At 38.5% G+C, this 20,520-nt stretch overlaps 4 protein-coding genes across 15 annotated transcripts in view; 3 read left to right on the forward strand and 1 right to left on the reverse strand.

Annotated features, from left to right (window-relative positions):
* The first annotated feature begins 1,100 nt into the window (after positions 1-1,100).
* On the forward strand, positions 1,101-3,720 carry atpsckmt (fATP synthase c subunit lysine N-methyltransferase). Its single transcript, XM_077724399.1, has 4 exons — positions 1,101-1,461; positions 2,362-2,499; positions 2,621-2,671; positions 2,812-3,720. The coding sequence occupies exons 1-4, from the start codon at positions 1,177-1,179 to the stop codon at positions 3,010-3,012; spliced, it is 675 nt and encodes a 224-aa protein (XP_077580525.1). The 5' UTR covers positions 1,101-1,176; the 3' UTR covers positions 3,013-3,720.
* A 2,902-nt stretch (positions 3,721-6,622) lies between these two features.
* ankrd33bb (ankyrin repeat domain 33Bb) lies at positions 6,623-11,324 on the forward strand. Its single transcript, XM_077723594.1, has 5 exons — positions 6,623-7,581; positions 8,510-8,639; positions 9,794-9,934; positions 10,023-10,186; positions 10,593-11,324. The coding sequence occupies exons 1-5, from the start codon at positions 7,093-7,095 to the stop codon at positions 11,238-11,240; spliced, it is 1,572 nt and encodes a 523-aa protein (XP_077579720.1). The 5' UTR covers positions 6,623-7,092; the 3' UTR covers positions 11,241-11,324.
* A 2,365-nt stretch (positions 11,325-13,689) lies between these two features.
* Positions 13,690-14,598, forward strand: LOC144201674 (coiled-coil domain-containing protein 42 like-2-like). The gene has a single exon (XM_077724423.1). It carries the CDS (start codon positions 13,690-13,692, stop codon positions 14,596-14,598), a length of 909 nt encoding a protein of 302 aa, XP_077580549.1.
* Positions 14,599-17,107: 2,509 nt separating this feature from the next.
* Positions 17,108-20,520, reverse strand: part of ctnnd2b (catenin (cadherin-associated protein), delta 2b) — a 117,610-nt gene continuing 114,197 nt past the window's right edge. For all 12 annotated transcript variants that reach the window (XM_077723596.1, XM_077723601.1, XM_077723606.1 and 9 more), the window contains one exon: positions 17,108-19,739. In XM_077723596.1, coding sequence (XP_077579722.1) covers positions 19,476-19,739 — 264 coding nt within the window. In that variant the 3' untranslated portion in view covers positions 17,108-19,475. The remainder of the gene's footprint in view (positions 19,740-20,520) is intronic.

The raw sequence follows: 20,520 nt of genomic DNA on the forward strand, positions 1-20,520 counted from the left end.
GAAGAAACAAAGACGATTGAAATACAATGAATTAAGCTGGAAAATAAAATTAGTTGTAATTAAGCAGAGAATAAAGGAAAGGGGAATGAAGAATGGAGATTCAATGCAAAAATCAGATGGAATGCTAATAGATGACTTACATTTTGTTACTCATCTCATCTCGTCTTATTTTTTGAATCGCTTTATCCTTACTAGGGTTGCAGGGGGTGCTGGAGCTTACCCCAACTGTCCAATCAGCTTAGCATGCAGGTTTTTGGAATGTGGGAGAAAACCAGAGTACCTAGAGGAACACAGTACACCACACAGGTGGACAGACCTGGATTCGAGCCCAGGGCCCAGGAGCTGTGAGGCCGGCGCGCTAACCACTCGCTCCACCGGTTAAAGTTTAGAAAATGTTACTTTTCATCATCAATAATTGCATTAACGAAGTGGCATGAGAACAAGTGAATACAGGATCTCATCTCATTTCATTTTCCAAACCAGTTTATGCTCACTAGGGTCACAGGGGGTGCTGGAGCATATCCCAGCTGACTCCAGGCCAGAGGCTGGGGACACCCTGAATAGGAGGCCAGCCAATGATCGCAGGCCACAAGGAGACGGACAACCATGCACACTCACACCCATGCCTGGGCCAATTTAGAGTGTCCCTTTAGCCTAACATGCATGTTTTTGGAATGTGGGAGGAAACCAGAGTACCTGGAGGAGATCATGCAAACCCCAAACTGGTGGGCCGTGACTTGAATTTGAACCCAGGACCCCAGAGCTGTGAGGCTGACGTGCGAAAAGGATGTGAAGTTAAATGGATTAACAGTACATCAAGGAATAGGGTTTGATATTCAAATATTAAGTGTCATATGTTGTTGTTAGATTGAGGGGAGTAGTAGGCTCTAGTATATTTTAGTGCTGTTGTAATTTTCTTTATAAGGCAATATTGTTTCAATTTGGGAACTTGGGTTAGGAATTTCAGCGCTCCATAGCCAGTTGGTGGCAGTAATGCCCAACTAAATTGTATGCAACAAACCATAAAACTGCAACAATGAACAGGGTGGAACCTTTGGCATAAAACACGAACAATCCAGTCGGACTTATTATAACGCTACACAGGTTAAAAATGGCGGTGCAGCCAAACTTTACGTGCATTATCTTCAGTTAAGTATTTAATTTTAGATTAGTCATATGTTTTTCATAAGCCCCGTCATGTCTAAAGAAGTGCTTTTTAGGGAGCAATCTATCACGAACGAGAATACAAGTAAAGGTCGACTGGGTCTCATTGTAACGGGCTTGGTAGGAGGGTCGCTTGTTGCCCTCTACGCTGTGACTACGCCGTTTATTGCACCCGCATTAAGAAAAATCTGCCTCCCGTTTGTCCCTGCGACCACTACGCAAGTACAAAATGTCCTCAATGCACTGCGAGCCAGGTCTGGGACACTGGTGGACATTGGAAGTGGAGATGGGAGAATAGTAAGTACTACACAATAACAATCTGTCATGTGTATATTTGACATCACATCAGACAGCAAAAAAAAAAAAAAGCCAATTATTTTTTTTAAATATAATGGGGTTTTTTTACTGAGTACTGATGAATTTGGGTATGTTTTAAGAGAGAATATAAATATGAGAAACATGAAGCGAGGCAAAGAGCCACAGTACAGTCTTCCCTCGATTATCGCGGCTTCACTTATCGCGAATTCACTCCTTTGTGATATTTTTCTGCTATTCATTATTATTATTTTTTTAGTTCATAAAAATATGAAAATCCATGCTGAAACTCGCAAGCAGAAGCCACTCCCCTGTCTTCTGCTTGCTACTAGGACTCCACACTGAACAATTAAAAAAACAAAAGAAAATGTACTTCTTAAAGTTCGTAAAAAATGTGAATATCCATGCTGAAACTCATAAGCGCAAGCCCCTCTTGCTACTAGGACTAAGCACTGAAGGAAAAAAAAGAGTTATAATAGGGGTGACCCTACGTCGGGATTTTTCGATTGTCACGTCCATGTCTGGTCTACATTAACAGTGAGAGAGCCACATTAATTTTGGTCATGAACCGCATGCGGCTTGAGATTCACGTGACCGCCACCCCTGGGTAAGATGTACACGTTTTTCTGCCCATAGAAATCCATAGATTAATCCCGATTACTATTATATCATTTTTGTTATACAAAGGAAATCACATTTTCTTCAATTTGACTCATGAAAAACAAAAATAGTATTTTTCCAAAGCTGGCATTGCATACGATTTTAATACGCTTCTAATTTGTTTATATAAAGGAATGACTGTTATACCAAAACACGAGGAACATGTTGCATGTACAGTTCTTAAATGCAATGTATTTTTGTATATCCTTTTTTTTTTGATAGGTGATCGCTGCTGCAAAGCAAGGGTTTTCGGCATCAGGTTTTGAATTGAACCCCTGGCTGGTGTGGTATTCTCGCTATAAAGCCTGGAGAGAAGGAGTCCACCGCTCGACATCATTCCATATCTCTAATTTATGGAAGGTCAGTCTGATTTTCACTTGAAAAACATCACAGAGATGTAATTGTTGAAGAATAAATAGTCACACATTCAACAATTGCGTACAGTTGCAACTATTTGATTTATGTACTGATTCTTTCCTAGGTTAGCTTTGCACCATACTCTAATGTTGTCATTTTTGGTGTCCCTCAAATGGTAAGTTGAGATTTATCGTAAACGGTCCCTTCATTTTTGTCATTTCATGCAAAATAAAAAATACTAGACCAGTAAAAGCAATCACCAGAATGAAATTGCAGAGTTCTAAAAGTAACACCCACACATGTTCATGTTTACAGATGGACCAATTGGAGTTGAAGCTTGAAAGCGAGTTACCAATATCTGCTAAGGTGGTGGCCTGCCGATTCCCCTTCCCCAACTGGGTTCCTGAATATACAGGCGGGGAAGGTGTTGACACAGTGTGGGTGTACAATGCTCATTCATTTAAATGGCGCATACAGACGGCACACAGCGGTAAAGAAGAGAACATCAAATCATAGTCAACAATGATTTAAAAGAACAAAGTCAGCAACTATTAAAATATGACCATGCACATCTGCTAAATCGTTTTTGAAAATGTATTTATTTGAAGTGGAAGTAAGGTATTTAACAGTTAAAAATAAAGTGTGCCTAAACAGGCTGAAGGTTATGACAAGCAGTGGCTAAACCAGGGGTGGGCAAACTTTTCGGCCCGGGGGCCACATTGACTTAAAAAAAATTGACAGACGGGCCGGGTCAGCAAAAGATTCGATACATATAAAAAACTGCATCCGTTAACAGTACATATGAAACAAACAGAAAAAAAGACTAAAGTATTAACCTACTCATCACTCATCATTAAAGTAAAAAGTATAAAGTACAAAGTAAAGTAAAAAGGAATGCATTAAGAAATTTTAAAATGTAATAGAAAAAGATATCAAATAAATGGGAGAAAATATGAAATTGCTACTTCTATAGTTTTGTTTAATGAAATTTTGAATAAAAGCTTTAATTTTCTCTCACTTATTTGGTTTGAAAATGGAAAATCTAATGAAATGATCAAAGACTGACTTTTCTATTTGTGGCCCAACACTGGCTGTCACCTTGTCCATTGTATACAGTCACCTGCTCAAATTTATGATATGCATTGTAAAGGTAAATGTGCATCTTAATTCTGTACATTATGTATTTGTATGGATCTTATTTAACAATAAATTGTCTTACTACTTGCCCAATGTTTATTTACCACAACATGTGAATACTTTTTCTTTTTTGCACAATGGTAGGGCAAGCTTTTGCTTCTCTTGTGGCACGGATTGATATTACTGCTACTGAAGTCCTTGATGTCAATAGGATCCACATGCTGGTGTGGCCGGAAAAGCATGACATTCCAATTGTTCAGGTTCACCGCCGCTAAGTACAAAATAGTTAAAATTACTATTTAAAAAAATTGTGCGTTGACTACTTTGCCGATGTCCATAAAACCAAGATGTGCTGATTGGCACATGGGCTGCCAAGCAGTCCTGGATGGGTAAACCACAGCTAGAGATGTGTCTAAACATGTCTGACACAGGTGGAGCGCCACTGGGTAGCCAAGTTCTTGTAGAAGTGGGGCCAATTTGACTGGTCAAAAAAATTCCACCTGATGTGTGACTGTGCATACCATACAGTTCAATTTTGTGGTTTAGCTGCTTCCTCAGCTTTGTAAAAGGGATGCAGCCCAGAGATAGGTGACCCTGCCACCACCGACTGAGGATACTACAGAGCAACCCTGAGCAAGGTTGCCAGATCAAAAAACACAGTCTCCAGCTAAATGAAATGCAACATCCACCGAGTTAAAAGAAAAAAGAAAAACAGCAGACATTACAAACTCGTTCAAGATAAAAAAAAAATCCCTTATATATTACCATGTATATAGTAGATACGCCAATGAGCATGGGATGTCATTCTTCTTAAAAAAAAATTAAAACTTATGTATTATTTTCCCTTAAACAATCATTATTAGTAGATATTCACTTAAAATTATAGTTTCAATGTCAGTTTTCTCAAAGCAAAATTTAAAATAATGAGCAATAACATTATTTGAATAAAAAAACATTTTTGCCAAGGTAGTAGTAGCTCAGTGATCTGAGCACTCTGTTACTCTTGGTCACCCATGTTCGGTTCCTTGTGTCATGCCTGTGTCAGGAAGAGTATTTGACCTAAAATCTAGATCATCTTGTTCTCATTCAGTTCATACATATCTTAACTTAATTATAGCTTAACAGTGCAGGTGGATGGAAATGTGTAAAGGAAGCGAAGAACCGTATGGAGGCAGGCTGGAACAGCTTAAACAAGGTATCAGTTAACTAATGTCATAGATGAGTGTCAGTGACAATGAAGGCAAAGGATAGTGGTGAGACCAGCCATGATGTATGGTTTAGAGCTGGGGTGGGCAAATCGGGCCCTAGAGGGCCACTGTGGGTGTAGGTTTTTGTTCCAACCGATCCAGCACAGACAATTTAAACAAGAAGCACCTGACTGCAATCCACTGATTGCACTTGTAGGACACCAGATTGGTGAAGTGTCCTCTCTATGGGTTGGAAAGAAAGCCCTCCAACTGCGGCCCTTGGAGGAATAGTTTGCCCAGGCCTGGTTTAGTGTGTGTTGTAATAAATACATGTTAAATTCGGTCTTTAATTTAACAGTTGCTCAGTACTGTGATTTCGTTCATTCATTCATTTTCCATGCCACCACATCCTCGAAAGGATTGCGAGGGTTGCTGGTGCCTAACCCAGCTGTCTTCAGCCAAAAGGCAGAACTGGTAGACTGGTTGCCAGTCAGTTGTAAGGCGCACAAAGAGACAAACGACTGTCTGCAATACCAATCATACCGCCACCAGAGAGAATCGAGCCCGCGTTTGCCCGCACGGAAATCAGGTGAGTGAACCTCTACACCACAAGGCGGCAGTACTATGATTTGCTTTTTCCTAATTGAGCCCAAATTCTGAATTTAACTCAGGTTCATCTGCACATAATTGTATTTACATTAATTCATTCATTTTTAATGCTGCTTATGCCTGTCAAGGTCAGAGGGTGCTGGAGCATATCCCAAATAATAGATGTCATAGTTCAAATATGGTCCATCAGAATATTATGTTTGACATAAATGTGGTCTGAGCTGCTAGATAAGATGATTGGCTGAGCCAACCATTCCAAGTGATAAAATATCAGGCAAAATTGTAGAAATTTGCTTGTTCTGATCACAGCAATAGGCTGAAATGCTGCACTTTTGTTACGAACCTGTTGTGTTGAAACCCCTGACTAACGGCATATTCACAACAACAAAGTTAATAGTTCACTTCCTTCACCGTACCAAAGTAAAACATTTGGTCCACACATGTAAATGATAGCCAGAGTATTTTCCCTGTCTGTTCCTTGCAGCCATAGCTGTCAGGTGGACCCATCTTACCGAATTCGACCATAATGAAGCTGACTACAATTCAAAAAGATGAAACTAGCAATCTGGAATAAGATAAAACCTGGACTATTTAAAAAGAATGGTGTCCTGTCTGCTAAGACGCCTGTTCTAGTAAACAGGATGTATGCTATTTATGTTAAATCCAATTACCTTTGCCCCTCTTCACACGGTTTAAAGTCTATAAGGCCAAACCGTACAGATTAAGAGAATATTAACTTTAAACGGGGTCATATAATTTTTCTCGACGTCCTTAAATAGAGAATAATGACTCATGTTTTGTTTTAGTACTTAAGTTGTGTGGAACACAACCAGTCTTATTTTACTAGAGACAAATAAAATCTAGAACTAATGATACTTCCATTAGAGGTTGACTCTGAATTTTGCTTGACACACAACAATATGAAGAGTCATCTATTTTCTGGCGCTGCTCTAAAGTCACATGGATGAAAAAAAACAATTTCTTTACTTAGAATTTTGGGTCAAAAAAGGAATACGATCTTTGACTTTCACTGGAAATAAAGTATAGGCCTATTGTAATATTTATTGGCAGATACAACATCACTCATTAAAGATAGCCGAGTCCAACTTCTAATGAAAATATCTAACTGGGTAAAGGACTAAAGCAAGAGACAGCAACTAAAGGGATTATTGTGCGTCAGTTGGAGAGGAAATCCCTTTCCCCTTCGCTGACTGCTCAAAATCAGTCCAGTGTTTCTCCATATGGCAGGAGCATATCAGACATATTGGTGGTGATTTTGACTATATTTAATCAAGATGGCTTTACAAAAAGACAGCAACGTTTTCTCTGACATCTCATCAAGATTGGGAGTTGACATGGATGTTAGCTGATGTTGGAATGGAACAATGGTTAGCATCTTCCAACATGGACATGGACAGCAACTTTTCAACAACTAGGAATTTATGGGGGATTTGGGAAATTTCAAAAAATGTTGTTTGCAGCAACTTTATATATCTACCTCGACTGAATTTAAGGATACTGAAAAGGTGTTTGACAGAGGGTTGGTGGCAACTGGCCTGAAAATGGACTTCGAAAGGACACACTGTAAAGTTTAGGTTATTGTAGAAATGTCCTGGCAACCCACTGCAATTCAAACAATTGAGTGGGTGCAGGGTAAGCTTAAATGGTTTTAATAACTGAGAAGGAAGGTGAGGTTGGTAAACTTCAAGAGAATGGAGTTGCCAAAGGTATGGGACCAGGAAAAACTGAGCTTGGCATCAACAAAACATCTATGGACACACCTCTCATGTCCTTCACTACGGTCGACAAGGACCATGAAGACGATGAGGAACAGGGCCATAATGTTGAAGCCGAAGTTGATTACACCCGGAATTACTGGGAAGATGAGGATGATATCTACCAGGAGTTTGAGGAATTGGACTTTGAGGCTTTGTCAGATAACTCGGACACACGGAGCATTGCGTCTGACGATTCCTTTTACCCACTTGACACTACGGTGCGATCTGACCTTTTACGTTTGCCATGTCGCGAGAGCCCAGAGCCTATCTCTTTCTTCAAGGCTTGCTGCAATAACAACACCATCATTGTTAAGATCATGATTAGACAAGGACTGACTGTGGAGGAAGTTCAGGAGACAGACAGAAACCGAAGAGTAAGTACCACCTAAACAAATGATAGCTTTGTGTTTTTTAGATGAGACTTTGGAAGATACCAATATGGTGGCTTTTAACCGACATTGGGTTCAGAGCATTAGGTTAATCCTCGAAGTAACAGATGGGGCGTGTCCACACTTTGACACAACGAGAAACAGCTTGTTATTGGGGTCAGCTGTTAACAGGCTTGCTAAGTCATTGACCTTATCCTTGACTAAAATATAAATCTGATATATACCTGAAGTTTAAATTTTTGATGTGGTACATATATGAAAACAATATTAGTGCCTGAAATTAAATCAGCTAAAATGTTTCAATATACAGAACTGCATTACTTTCTTTAGCCATAATCCTACATTATGTGGGTTTACAATGCTTTTAAAGAATTTGGTGAAACCCAGTGGTGATTGTGATGTTGTGTCAAGCTTTTGATAGGTTTATTTTATTATTTTAAGATTTTATCTATTTATTTATTAATTTATTTGTCAGTCTGTTGTTATTTGTGCACTGTTAGGTGAAAGCTTCAAATATTATACTTGTATCAACACATTCAATTCAATTAATTCAATTAACATTATAATGAGAAAGTCAGGAAATCAAACAAGAAGAGAATAGTGGATTTGAGCAAGTCTGGTTCATTCTTCAAACAATTCTACACAAGTATTAAAATCATGTGAATTATTACTCTTCAGAAAGGGGATTTGGAAATTGTTTTGGTCTGGAAAACAAAACTGGCTGATGACAAATGTCTATTAATAACGTCAAAAGTCACATTTTGTTATCACTATGCAATCGTCATTGTGTACAATATTTATTTGAGAAAAAATAGATTGGTAACAATCAATTCAATGAGTCAGCTCTATGTTATCGATCCATTGTCTGCACTGTGTTCACATTTTGATCCCTTAACTCTGCTTTATGTTTCAGTCTGCATTAATTGTAGCATGTTACCATGGATACGTGGATGTGGTCATCGCCCTTGCTCAGTGTCCTTATCTAGATGTGAACTGGCAGGATAATGAGGGTAATACTGCCCTTATCACAGCAGCACAAGCAGGTAAGCAGGAAAAAAATCAAGTTTATTCAACCATCAACCATTAAAAACAAAGATATGTTAGCAATTAAAGTTATCAAGATAACTATAATATAACAAATTAACAATAACTTTTTAAAATGTAGTCCAGTATGTCCCTCTGTCATGTGTAATAATGTTGACCATCTATGGATTAAAGATTCATGGTACCCCTCGGTCACAACCCGTCCATACGGACTAGGGAGGTACTGATTCCAAAACTATATACGTATTATGTGTACCTTACAATTTAGTATATTACAAATACAGTAAATGTTCGTGTGAACAGCGGATCAGAATAGAACACGTCAGATGACCTACATCCTCAAAAATGAAAATGTAAACCATTTTTTCATTATTATTATTTTATTCTCATCTAATTTTCTTTACCAACTTATCCTCATTAGGGTCGTGGGGGGTGCTGGAGGGTCAGACGCGGGGGACACCCTGAATCGGTGGCCAGTCGATCGCAGAGCACAAAGAGAGGGACAACCATGCACACTCAAATCCATACCTAGGGGAAATTCTGAGTGTCCAATCAGCCTACCATGCATGTCTTTGGATTGTGGGAGGAAACTGGAGTACCCAGAGGAAACCCACACAGGCCTGGGGAGAACATGCAAACTTCACACTGGTGGACTTGGCCTGATTTGAACCCAGGACCCCAGAGCTGTGAGGCCGATGTGCTAACCACTTGTGCCACCTAGCCACCCTTAATTTTTTATTCTTACATTTTATTATGAACTATTTATTCGACCGGAGGTCGTTGATAGGGAGGATTCTGTAAGTGTCTGCGTCGTGTAAGTGTCTGCGCCCCGTCTGTGTCGCAAAATTCATGCTTGGCTGGTTGACGTCACTAGGTGACGTCACTAGATTACTAATGTCGCGATATTGTCCACAACCACAGCTGCGTCGCAACGGTATAAAATAGAAAACCTGATCGCCCGTCTCCGGTCGATTATGCTTACTATGTTACCTTCATTATTAAATGTGTTTGTCTATTTGTTGTTATTTGTGCACCATGTGAACGTTTTAAATCTCATTATACTTGTATGATTACAATAAAAAGCATTCAATTCAATTAAATACTAATATATTGTACTCTCAAACTGCAAATGCTGCTTTTATACTGTGTGCAGGTCACGTGTTCATCTCTCACTACCTGCTAAACTACTTCTCTGGACTGGATATTGAGAGGAGGAACTGTCATGGTTTCACAGCTTTAATGAAGGCTGCGATGCAGGGTCGAGCAGAGACTTGTAGATTGCTCATGCTGGCTGGTAAACTACAATGTAAAACCATGCCTCTTTTTTAAGATGCATGCTAAATCAATGCAGGTAGCATACAAGTTGAGCTTGAAATTTTCAGGAGGTGATGTACAGGCCAGGGACAATGGTCGCATGATGACCCCTCGGGAATGGGCGCTCTTCACTGGTCGCTATGAAACAGCTTACACGATGAGTCAAGTCATGTTGAGGCCATGTGCCGAGCAGTTCTGTGACTCCTTCAAACTAGAGTGGCCAATGCTGGAGGTGAGCATTGTTTTAGTGTTTTATGACAATGTACATTATGTTATATTTTCAAAATGTAAAAATGTATTGGTCATGTAAAAATCACGATTTACTGAAAACACTATCCTCTAATACCCAGGTCCGTGTCACATTTCAAAGAGGTTGTCACCAACAATAGGAATGATTTGAGAAGTTTGTCTTATGTTCAGGAAAATGACTGCCCCTAATAGTCTTTCTTAACTCTTTCCCTGCCATTGTGATTTCTAGATGTCAAATTGATATCAATTGTAAAGGCTGGCATAGAGTGATCTTGAGTTTAAACCTGTCAACTTCACCTGCAAATCATTTTTGATTGTTAAGATTTTACTTTTTCCAAGTACATTCTGTAAACAATAGGGTTTTTTTTTGTAATTCTTGTCTTCTGTAGGATTTGGTTACCCAGGCTGAAGAACCTAAGCCCTGCTGGAAGCGTTTCATCGACCTTATGTCCTGTTGCCCTTACAGATTTTACTTTAACAACAAGATCAACCCCGTGGATGATGGCGTTCTTGAGCACATGGTCAGGATCACCACTAGTCTCACCAGTCCATTTATTGCTACGGCCTGCCGGACAGTGTGCCCAGGAAGTCCTCCATGTATTGGGAAACGGCGCTACGCAGTCCAGGAAATTCTAAAAAGACAACGGTTGGCGGAGCTGAAGCACCTCGGCCCAGATCGGCTGAACACCTACAAGAGATTGTTCCAGAACTCACGGATTCTCCTCATCCCTAAGGCGAGGGATCGGCGGGCTAGCCTCCAGCCTCAGCTTCTGAATGACATGGCTGTTGCATCCACTGTGGCCATAAGGCGGGCGAGTTTGCTACCTCTTCATTTGCTGAGGCGGAGTAGTGTGCGACCAGGGATTGTGATACCAAAAGTCAGGCTCTGCAAGGCCCCAGCTCCCAATTTCAAACCAGAAAAGCTCAGTTGGAAAAATAACTACCACGAGCTACAAATCCCAAGGTGGGACTACAAAATGAAGAGAGTCGAAAGAAAGAAGGATGATCGTCTGTTACCACCGACAAGGCGAAGATGAGAAAGCAGTCAATCGCACTACCTGAGACCACTTGTTGCAACCAGGGAATGGTAGGTCATTGGTTCAGTCGCTTGACTTCCTGAAGAAAGACAATTGCGTATTTAAAAGTCCCCAAAGAGTTGAGGATGAAGTCTGTTATATGGCGTGCACAATGAGATTGACTCACCGTTGATTCGACCTTAACCCAAAGTCAATTGTGATTAGTTCCAGCTCACACTTGACTCTGTATAGGATAAGAAGTCTCAAGTAGGGGGTGGATGAATGGACTTTCAATGACCAAGTACTGCAAACATATTTGACGTGACATCTCTGGAGTAACTGGACAGTGTCAACCTGTAAAAGTGAATATCTTCTGCCTGCTATGTTGGTTGACATTGGATTACTTGCCTTGTTGCCATTAGACCGGACATAATTATTGTATTAAATTAACATTCAATATATTGAATGGCCAACAGTTTTGTTATCAAAATTAAGGCTAAGTGATAATCGGGCCCGAATTGCATTTAGCATTTAAGGCAGATGACTCAAAAAATCAGTACATTGCGTTTTTGTGATGATTCATTTTTACAGTATGCTTTAATATGTATGCAATGGGGAAAAAAACTAAAACAAATCATTACTATTTTTATCTTGAAGGTTTTTGAGGATCTATCATTTTTTTGCCCAGTTTCATACAACTCTGTACATGTTAATTTTTAGTTTTTTACAGTAGTGTGCCTCACAAGTCTTCCAAAACATACTTTTAAAGACTCATTCATTTGAGAAACATCGTCAATTTATTGCATTAACCTGTGCTCTTAGCCACAACTATGGAACAAAGACCATTTTCTCAAGTGTTCCGCTTAACATGGATAAAGAATGCTTCAATGGTGCATTGTTGGTTAAGTATGGTACCAGATATCTATTGATGTTGTAAAACTTCTAATTCATTTTGACTGACAAATTACTTTTTAGAAGAAAAAAAGCAGAGGAATTATTTATTTTTTCAAGATACTGTTTGAACGGGATTGGACTAAATCAAGTATAGAAGTATAATGGAGTGCACATTTGTTTCTAAATCAATACATCTGAATTATCTTGAAAAGGAATGAACTGCACTTCATAAATTCAGTGTAGTTTGTTAAAAATATTATTTGAACTTTTCATTCAATCTTTGTCGCACAAACCTAACCACCATTCTAAGGTAATGCATAATCGGATATCCAACATTATCTATCTTTAACTAGCTTGTGGAATTATTATTAATACAGTGGTACGTCGAGATACGAGCTTAATTAATTCCGGGACTGAGGTCGCATGGCGATTTACTCGTAACTCAAATGAACCTTTCCCATAGAAATGAAATATAAAACAAATTGGACTCTGAAAAAACACCCAAACTGGACATTGGATATATGATTGGAAAAACATTTTTATTTGTTCTAATTCGCCATCTATTAACAAAGTAACAAATAACTAGTCGTTTAATAGTACTAAAATTAGACAGATTTTGCGGAGGGGAGAGAGACGGACAGAGAAAGGGACGGGGTTCTGTTTGCACGGCAACACGCTCGTAACATAACAAACTAATTTAAATGAACTTGGATTACGATGCAGACACTCAAAAATACATTTAATCTAACCTTACACTAAACTTAATTCTAATTTTGTTTTAAATTTTGATACCTTTCATCTCCTGGCTCTGTTTGTCCCGCCTCCACCCGGACTTTAAGATGCAACCTATCGAGGGTTGTATGCTTTTGTAATCCCTTCAAAATATTCCAAAAATGATGCACACAAATGTTCTCACAATAGGATAACACTTGACCACTTGGCAACGAGAAGTAGTATTTGTGCCATTCACACTGACTAACGGGGGAAAAAAACCACTAAAAAAATGCAACGCGCCGCCCAGTGCTCGTAGAGACATTACACCAGGGAGTTGCGACCAGAAAGACAGTGCCCATGATGTTCATATGAGCAGCCTCTCGCATCTGCTGTATGCTTGCTTATCAAAATTTGTCTCGTAACTCAAGATAAATACTTGTACGAAATTTTACTCGTATCTCAAATTCCTCGTATGCCGGGGCACTCGTATGTCGAAGCACCACTGTAATATTATTACCATTATTGCAATTCAGTAAGTTTGGTAATCTTTGAGGTGGTTCGCAAAAACTCAGTAGTTGTGCAGTTGGATATACTGTTTACTTGGAAAGTGTATGTGCCTTTGAATGCGATGATGTCAAAATTTTAGTTCATCATATGTTGTAATAGGGTGCATGTAATTATCTAAAAGAATGATGAATGTGTGATCTCACCAATCATCAGCATTGAAAAAAAGGGTGACAGGGTAATGGAATGTGTATCAAATTTGTAGTTTCTCGTACATTCTTATGACACTGTGTACACATGATTGACCCAACCTGTATATATTGGGTAACTCACTCAATATTCTACTTAATTAGGTGTGATGTCCAAAAAGATCCTGAAGGTAAAAGAAAAGCCCGCACAGGGAAACCCCCAGAAGATTTCACGGAGACAACAGGGCAAAAGAACTACTCACTGGGATGAAATTTATACAGAAATTTTGATCCGGAGGGAGGAGAAAGATCTTGAAGCACAGTCAGAGCAGCTGGACGAGAAGCTGGACAGTTTAAAGGTGCGTGAAAATGAGTTACGCCAGGAAATAAGTGAAGTTGAGGATCTTTTCTTAAGCAGGGAACCATATCTGGCAGATGAAATTGTTGATCAAGCCTCAGCCAAAGCTGATAATGAGGAACAATTGGTGCTTAAAAAGGAGAGCGAGATCCAGAGTAAGATGATAGAATGTGCGGAGCTAAGGGAGAGGAAACAGGAGCGCCTGCAAGTCATGCGCGAACACGTTGTGTATCAGCAATTCATGCAGACACTGGTTGGCATGACTTCATTCGAAGATGAAGAGTCTCTAACGGATCACATCGAAAGTCTTCACAGTATTGAAGACCAGCTGTCTCAGAGGGAAGGTGAAGCTTATGAGCAGACCAATCAGCAAAGGAAAACACAGATCGCTTTGCAAAAACAATATGAGTTGGAAAGACAAGAGCTTGATATGGAGCTAACGCAGCTTATGCCTGAATTGTTTGAATCGAAAATCAAAGTGGAATTTTGGTTCAAAGAGTGGAAACGTATCGAAGAAACCGCATCAAGAAAACTAAATCTGCTAGCGCAGATTAAGATGTCCATCCTCAGCCTTTACGAGATGATCGGTGGGAAGGTTTGCGATAAACAAGGCGTGGCTTTGAATGAAACTGAGAAACAGTTGGAAAATATCCACACTTTCATGTTGGACCACTTTGAGATTTTGAAAGACTATGAGGTCAACTTTAATGGAGGAAACTAAACCAAATGACAACTTTCACTCACTAATACACCAACATCTTTCACAATGACGTTGGAAAACATGTTTTAATATTATTCCAATGCTTTATTATGAACAGACTGAGTCTTGACTGAGATTTATGATGAAAAGAATGATTATGACAAACTGCTTTTGAGAATAAAAGTTTGTTGACTCAGCAGTAGGTCCCTGCTAACCACCTACAGACACCCTTCTCTAGAGTTCTCAACATGAGTTGATGCCAAAGGAATGTTTCTTAACAATGCTACTTCAAATACCCATTGTTACGACTGCATACTGTGACAGAGAAAGCTATTTTAAAATAATTGGAAATTCTTTTCATTTTTCTGTGTATCTGTAATATGTTGATTCACAATGAATTAAAAAAATATCTAACTGTTAAAAGGACAGAAAGAACATATTTCTGAAACAATGTCATTTTAGTATACTTTCACTATCTATAAAAATGTCAGAGAACTAGACTGAAGGATATCAGGTAAAACATGAAGGTTAAAAATTTCATTTTATGTTAAAATACTCACCCTGAGCTTGAACATTGTCTCGTTTATTCATAAAACATCCAAGCTCACTCGAGTTTATGAACCATCTGAATGTGCTCCACTATGAATTAAACCCCCTTTCCCAATGTCAGCTAGGTATAATTCCAGCTTTGTGTTTCTTCCAGGCTTGACATGCACCTTTATTTTCCTCCAATTAAAGCAGGGTAGTGACTTGCGACCAAACTGTGTAACAAGTTAGAAAAGATGTGACGAACCATCTGGAGCACCTATGATTTCCTAAGCTATCATTGGTTGATTTTTGAAGGATATCAATCTGGTATACAGTGTTCCCTTGGTTATCGCGGTTAATGGGGACCGGGACCATCCGCAATAAGTGTATTTCCGCGAAGTAGGAGTGCCCCTTCAAAAATGCTTAAAGAAATGTGTAACACGCGCACAAACGCACCACCAAGCAAAAAAAAATACTAGTCCGGATGGAGGATCTTCTGCAGTTTTTTTGCACGTAAGAAACATCGTTATTGGGAGTTGTGAACATGTTTTTGGGGGCGGTGAAGATGCGCCTGTAAACAGCCATGACGTCATCAATGCGATTCCTAAACGCTCACCATGTTATTGGCCATTCTTTGGCTTTTTTTTAATGCTATTACTAATTCTTATTGAATATTTTGTTTCCACCTCTTGTAAAATGATGTAATTTATAATTTTAACTTCATCTTTAAATTTTTTATTTATTTTTTCCTGAAAAAAATCCGCGAAGCTCTGAGTCCGCGATAGCTGAAGCGTGAAGTAGCGAGGGAACACTATATATTGTTGATTCCCATTAAGATACAGTTTGTTAGCTCTGGCTAGTCCGCTCTATCACTGGCCAATCATAGTTTGTGAAACCGATGACGTAGCCCTACTCCTATGAGAAGGCATTGGTGTCACCAACCCGAAATCTGATTGGTTAAAGCAACAGTTTTATCCATGCTTATTTTATCCTGCAGGGACTGCAGAACGTTTGGAAGGACTCCAAGTAGATTTCTGACCCTGGCAACAAATAATGCCTGAAATGTGATTGGTTAAATGCTTAAATATGAAAACACATCTGGAAGCAGTGCAACCAAGAGGAAAACCAATGAAAGGAATCTGACAGACAATTTGGAATTATTTAATAAGTATTCATGGCCAAAATATAATTAACATCCGTCTGTGATTCAGATAATCTTTTAGGCCAGCAAAGAAGGCCTTGCAGGCCCTGACGGTCCACCATTGCTATATGTATTGAATGAGCTGATTTTTTTGTATCACTACAATGGTGATACCCTTAGTAATAGTAATACTACTCCTTCTGTTCCTATATCTCTTCCTCCTTTATTTCTGCCCCCTGAAACCCTTTTCCTTCTAGCCGCATTCTCTGAACCAAGAACACAATATAAACAACCACATTAGGAGTATCTTAAATGTACTCCGTATCTAAGCAGCTGAGCAGGACAGTTTACAAAACAAAACAAAACAAATGCAACACTGAAATCAGATTTGGCACAAATCAACAACACTCAGTTTCCTCTTCAATGGACCATTTATATTTTGGAGCAGTTGCAATCAATTTGAGGCATATAAAGATTCACAGGTTTCTTTTTAAAACATAATTGATTTGGACATCACCTATATCATATCTCTACAAAGTCCTCACTGTTGGTTTTACTGCCACGGGATCACAATGACATAATACAACGTCAAGAATCTGCCAGAAAATCTACGATGTCTTTTTCTAAGGGCTCTGAGACTTACAAAAACAAATAATGTGGGAAAACAGAGCTTTGTAAGGTTGTACAATTTTGTTGATTAAAAAAATAAATCATAATTGGTTTTTGATAGCATATTCATGCACTCATTTCAGCCTAATGCCACTGATCAAACCACTTGTGTTTTAAGGAACGAACAAATTCAAATTTGTATTTGATTTTTTGGTAGCACACGTTTGAAAATACTTTTTTCTTTTTTAAAAAAAATCCTGTTTTGAGTGACAACATGGATTCGCGAGCCTTGATCTAAACTACTCCACATAGCAACATTAGCACACAAAAGTTGACAATTCAGTGTGTGGACCAGGAAAGTAAAATGTGAATATCCTACAATGAAGTCTTTTTCCATGTAGCTGCTGTGACATTCACATCTGCACATTTAAAAAGTATATATTTATATAATATATATTCATACTCTATTAACAGTACTCTATTAATAGTCTACTATGAATTTAATTGCAATCCATTTCTCCAAAAAAGTTTTGTCATACTTGAAACATTGATTTTTAAACCACAGAAAAAATGTACAGTTGTCTTTGTTTTAATGCAATTGTTTCATTGGATTTTTTTCTTTTTTAAAAAGTTTTTCTTTTTTGTACTTCTCTCTGGTCCCGTTGCAGTTATACAACTTTCATGTCAGTAGAACAGAAAAAAAAATCTAAACAGAAAAATAAAGCATTTACAAACTGGCAAAGATAAAACGACAATGGCATAAAACTTGTTTGGCACTAATATGTACATGTTTATGACTTTAGTGAACGGTTCACTGGCATTACGCTAGAACGTTTATGGAGTGATCATTTAAAAGAAAAAAAACACTATGAGCATATGCCCTACTTATTCAACAATCTGCTTCTCCATAAAACATTGCAGCGCAACCATTTTGGTTGTTTTAAACCATCCAATGTGTGATCTTCTTTTAACTATCCTTTTAAAATCAATTATATATTGTATATTTATGAAGTATATATAGCTTTCTAATAATCTTAACACCTTTTCTGTCTTGAGATAAAATTTTGCCATCCTGTAATTGAATACACGACTTAATATATATTTACTTCAATAAATTTCCTTATAAAATCAATACTTTAATTGTAGGCGGCTAAATTAAAGTCAGATTGATTTTAAAGAGAAAATAAGTTGGTAGCAGCTAAAATAAGAGAACCACTGTCATTTTTTAATTAATACAGGATGGCTCTGTCTCGATGATGTACATTTAGGTCCAAAATTATTCATAGCCTGACCATATTTGGTGTTAAAATGAATGGGATTTGTGAAAGTCAATTAAAAAAAAAAATACTATGAAATGACACACAAAATTGACTAAATTATTCAAAATATTTGAAAATTTGATCTTTCTCATCATCATAGACTGCCATGGTTGAAGTGTAGGTTAATATTAATAATAATAACAACAACATCATTCAAATAAAGACATTGAAACAATAGTCAGATTGCTTACATCACATTTTATGCTATTTTCATTTTAACAAAAAATCTGGTCAGGCTATAATTGGGATATTGGCAATACTGTATTTTCCAGTAGTGCTTTATTTACATAAAAAACAAACCACAGGATAAATGTTGAATATATCCTACTGTAAAGTTTTTGTATAAGGCAGTCAATAGGGCACTTTGACCCAATGTAATGTATGCTTTTAATAGGCATTTTTACTATGTGGCGTCAAGCAAAGATGATAATGTGTTTCATATTTTTAACAAGAAAGTGAAGAGGTGAGTTTTTCCCATTTGGTACAGGCCTGACACAAGTAATCCTGCAATGTACAAATACACAATGAATCGCCAGTAAATGTACAGTATACACCAAATACTATACAACCAAGAATTTAAAAAGTAGAAAAAAAGAAAGAAAAAAAAAAAACAAAAACAGACTGTTACCAATGACAACTTCCAAAAGCCGTCTTTGCCTGGAGGAGGATACGCCACGCTGAAGCCAAAGAGAGAAACAAAGTTTGTGTGTCAGATGTCCTACATTTCTGCTTCTTGTGCTTCACACATTACTAAAAGCCATGTAACTATATCCACATATGTACAGGTGCTTCTCTCAGGGATCCGTGACACCATCCATGCGCTTTCAGAAACACCGTTTCAATTCATTCTTTCCCATTTGCACTCTTTCCTCCCACACCTTCAAATCTAATGTTTCCACTTCTCCGATCGCTCATATTAGTTGTGACTCCTTATCCCTATTTTCCCTACTCATATATTTTATCCAATGGCCTCCAATTGCTTTCAAATCTATCAGATTGGTCACAAACTAAACAAAAAGAAAATGCCTGTCACATTTGTTGGTGGTGAGCATGCACATGCAAGGCCTCTTTTTCTGCTGCCTACTTTGCCTTCGTTATATCCTCCTCCTCGTAAAGTCTGTGGAAAAAGTTTAGTGTCTGTTCCGTTTTTCCTTCATTTGCATCCTCTTTTGGTCCCTGGTCTTGCATTTGGATGTCTTGCTACCTATAATGCTACGTAGGAACTAGAGAACAGGGAAGTTGGGTATCTTTCCTAATTCATGTCTTAGTCTATGCTTGCTTCCTTGCCTACCCTTGCCCCCTCAAACCCAGGAGTCAGGTGAGGCTGGATAGTGGCTCGTCTCGTAGTTTAGCTCACTGTAGGGCCGAGAGGCTGAGTAGAAGTCTACATAGTTTCCAGTGGACTTCAGACCCTGCAAGTGCATGTTGAGTTCGCCTTGCGGAGGACGCCCTCCTGGATGAACCTGGTTCTCATAGAAGGCCTGGTCTTCATAATTGGTGCTGTCATTTGGGGGAGGATTTTGGAAAGGAGGATAGGGCTCTGAAGGCAATCCTTGGGATGAGATCTGTAGGTAGAAGAAATTTAAAGGACATCAGCTTTTTCACGGTGAGACTAAAGTGGAACATGAAGTGAAGCGTATTGGTTTTTCCCATGTGTGACATTCAAATGCTGTCCCCTGGTGATTGAAATTTTAAATTGCAACAATACCTGAAAACTACTGCGATTTCATGACTATTGAATAGTTTGGCTAGGTCCTTAAATTATATTCAGGTGCAACTCATATAGTGTTAAATTATCAAGGTTACATGTTTAAATGTATTGTAATATAGAAAGCAACAAACATTGCCGGGCGGCTCAGTGAGGCAAGTGGTTAAGTGTGTAATCTCTGGGGTTCTGGGTTCAAATCCACTTAAAGTCCATCTGTGTGGAGTTTGTATGTTCTCCTTGGACCTGCGTGGGTTTTCTCTGGGTACTCCGGTTTCCTCCCACATTCCAAAGACACTAAATTTGCCTTAGGTATGGGTGTGAGTGCAAATGGTTGTTTGTCTCCTTGTTCCCTGCGATTGGCTGGTCACCGATTCAGGGTGGCCCCCTCCTCTAGCCCGAAGTCAGCTGTAATAGGCTCCAGCACCCCCCGTGACTCAAGTGAGGATAAAGCGGTATTTTAATATTTCTATATTTATGTTTACACTATTCAAACAAACTTTACAGAACAAAGAGAAACATTGGCTCACCAACGTTATTAAGTGTATATGAGGATATTCATGTAAAATACATTGTTTAAACAATTTGCTTATATAACTTTATTTTGGTGCTGCACAAGAAATTTGTGATTGTTTTTTTGT

This window comes from Stigmatopora nigra, chromosome 9, assembly GCF_051989575.1.
Source record: "Stigmatopora nigra isolate UIUO_SnigA chromosome 9, RoL_Snig_1.1, whole genome shotgun sequence".
In the NCBI taxonomy this organism is placed as follows: Eukaryota; Metazoa; Chordata; class Actinopteri; order Syngnathiformes; family Syngnathidae; genus Stigmatopora; species Stigmatopora nigra.

Bases quoted from the DNA above. Each gene is read 5' to 3' on its own strand.
- atpsckmt (XM_077724399.1), top strand. From the start codon at position 1,177: ATGTTTTTCATAAGCCCCGTCATGTCTAAAGAAGTGCTTTTTAGGGAG. The intron at 1,462-2,361 runs GTAAGTACTACA...TTTTTTTGATAG, and splicing joins GAAGTGGAGATGGGAGAATA to GTGATCGCTGCTGCAAAGCA. The intron at 2,500-2,620 runs GTCAGTCTGATT...ATTCTTTCCTAG, and splicing joins ATATCTCTAATTTATGGAAG to GTTAGCTTTGCACCATACTC.
- LOC144201674 (XM_077724423.1), top strand. From the start codon at position 13,690: ATGTCCAAAAAGATCCTGAAGGTAAAAGAAAAGCCCGCACAGGGAAAC.
- ankrd33bb (XM_077723594.1), top strand. From the start codon at position 7,093: ATGGTTTTAATAACTGAGAAGGAAGGTGAGGTTGGTAAACTTCAAGAG. The intron at 7,582-8,509 runs GTAAGTACCACC...TTTATGTTTCAG, and splicing joins AGACAGACAGAAACCGAAGA to TCTGCATTAATTGTAGCATG. The intron at 9,935-10,022 runs GTAAACTACAAT...TGAAATTTTCAG, and splicing joins TAGATTGCTCATGCTGGCTG to GAGGTGATGTACAGGCCAGG.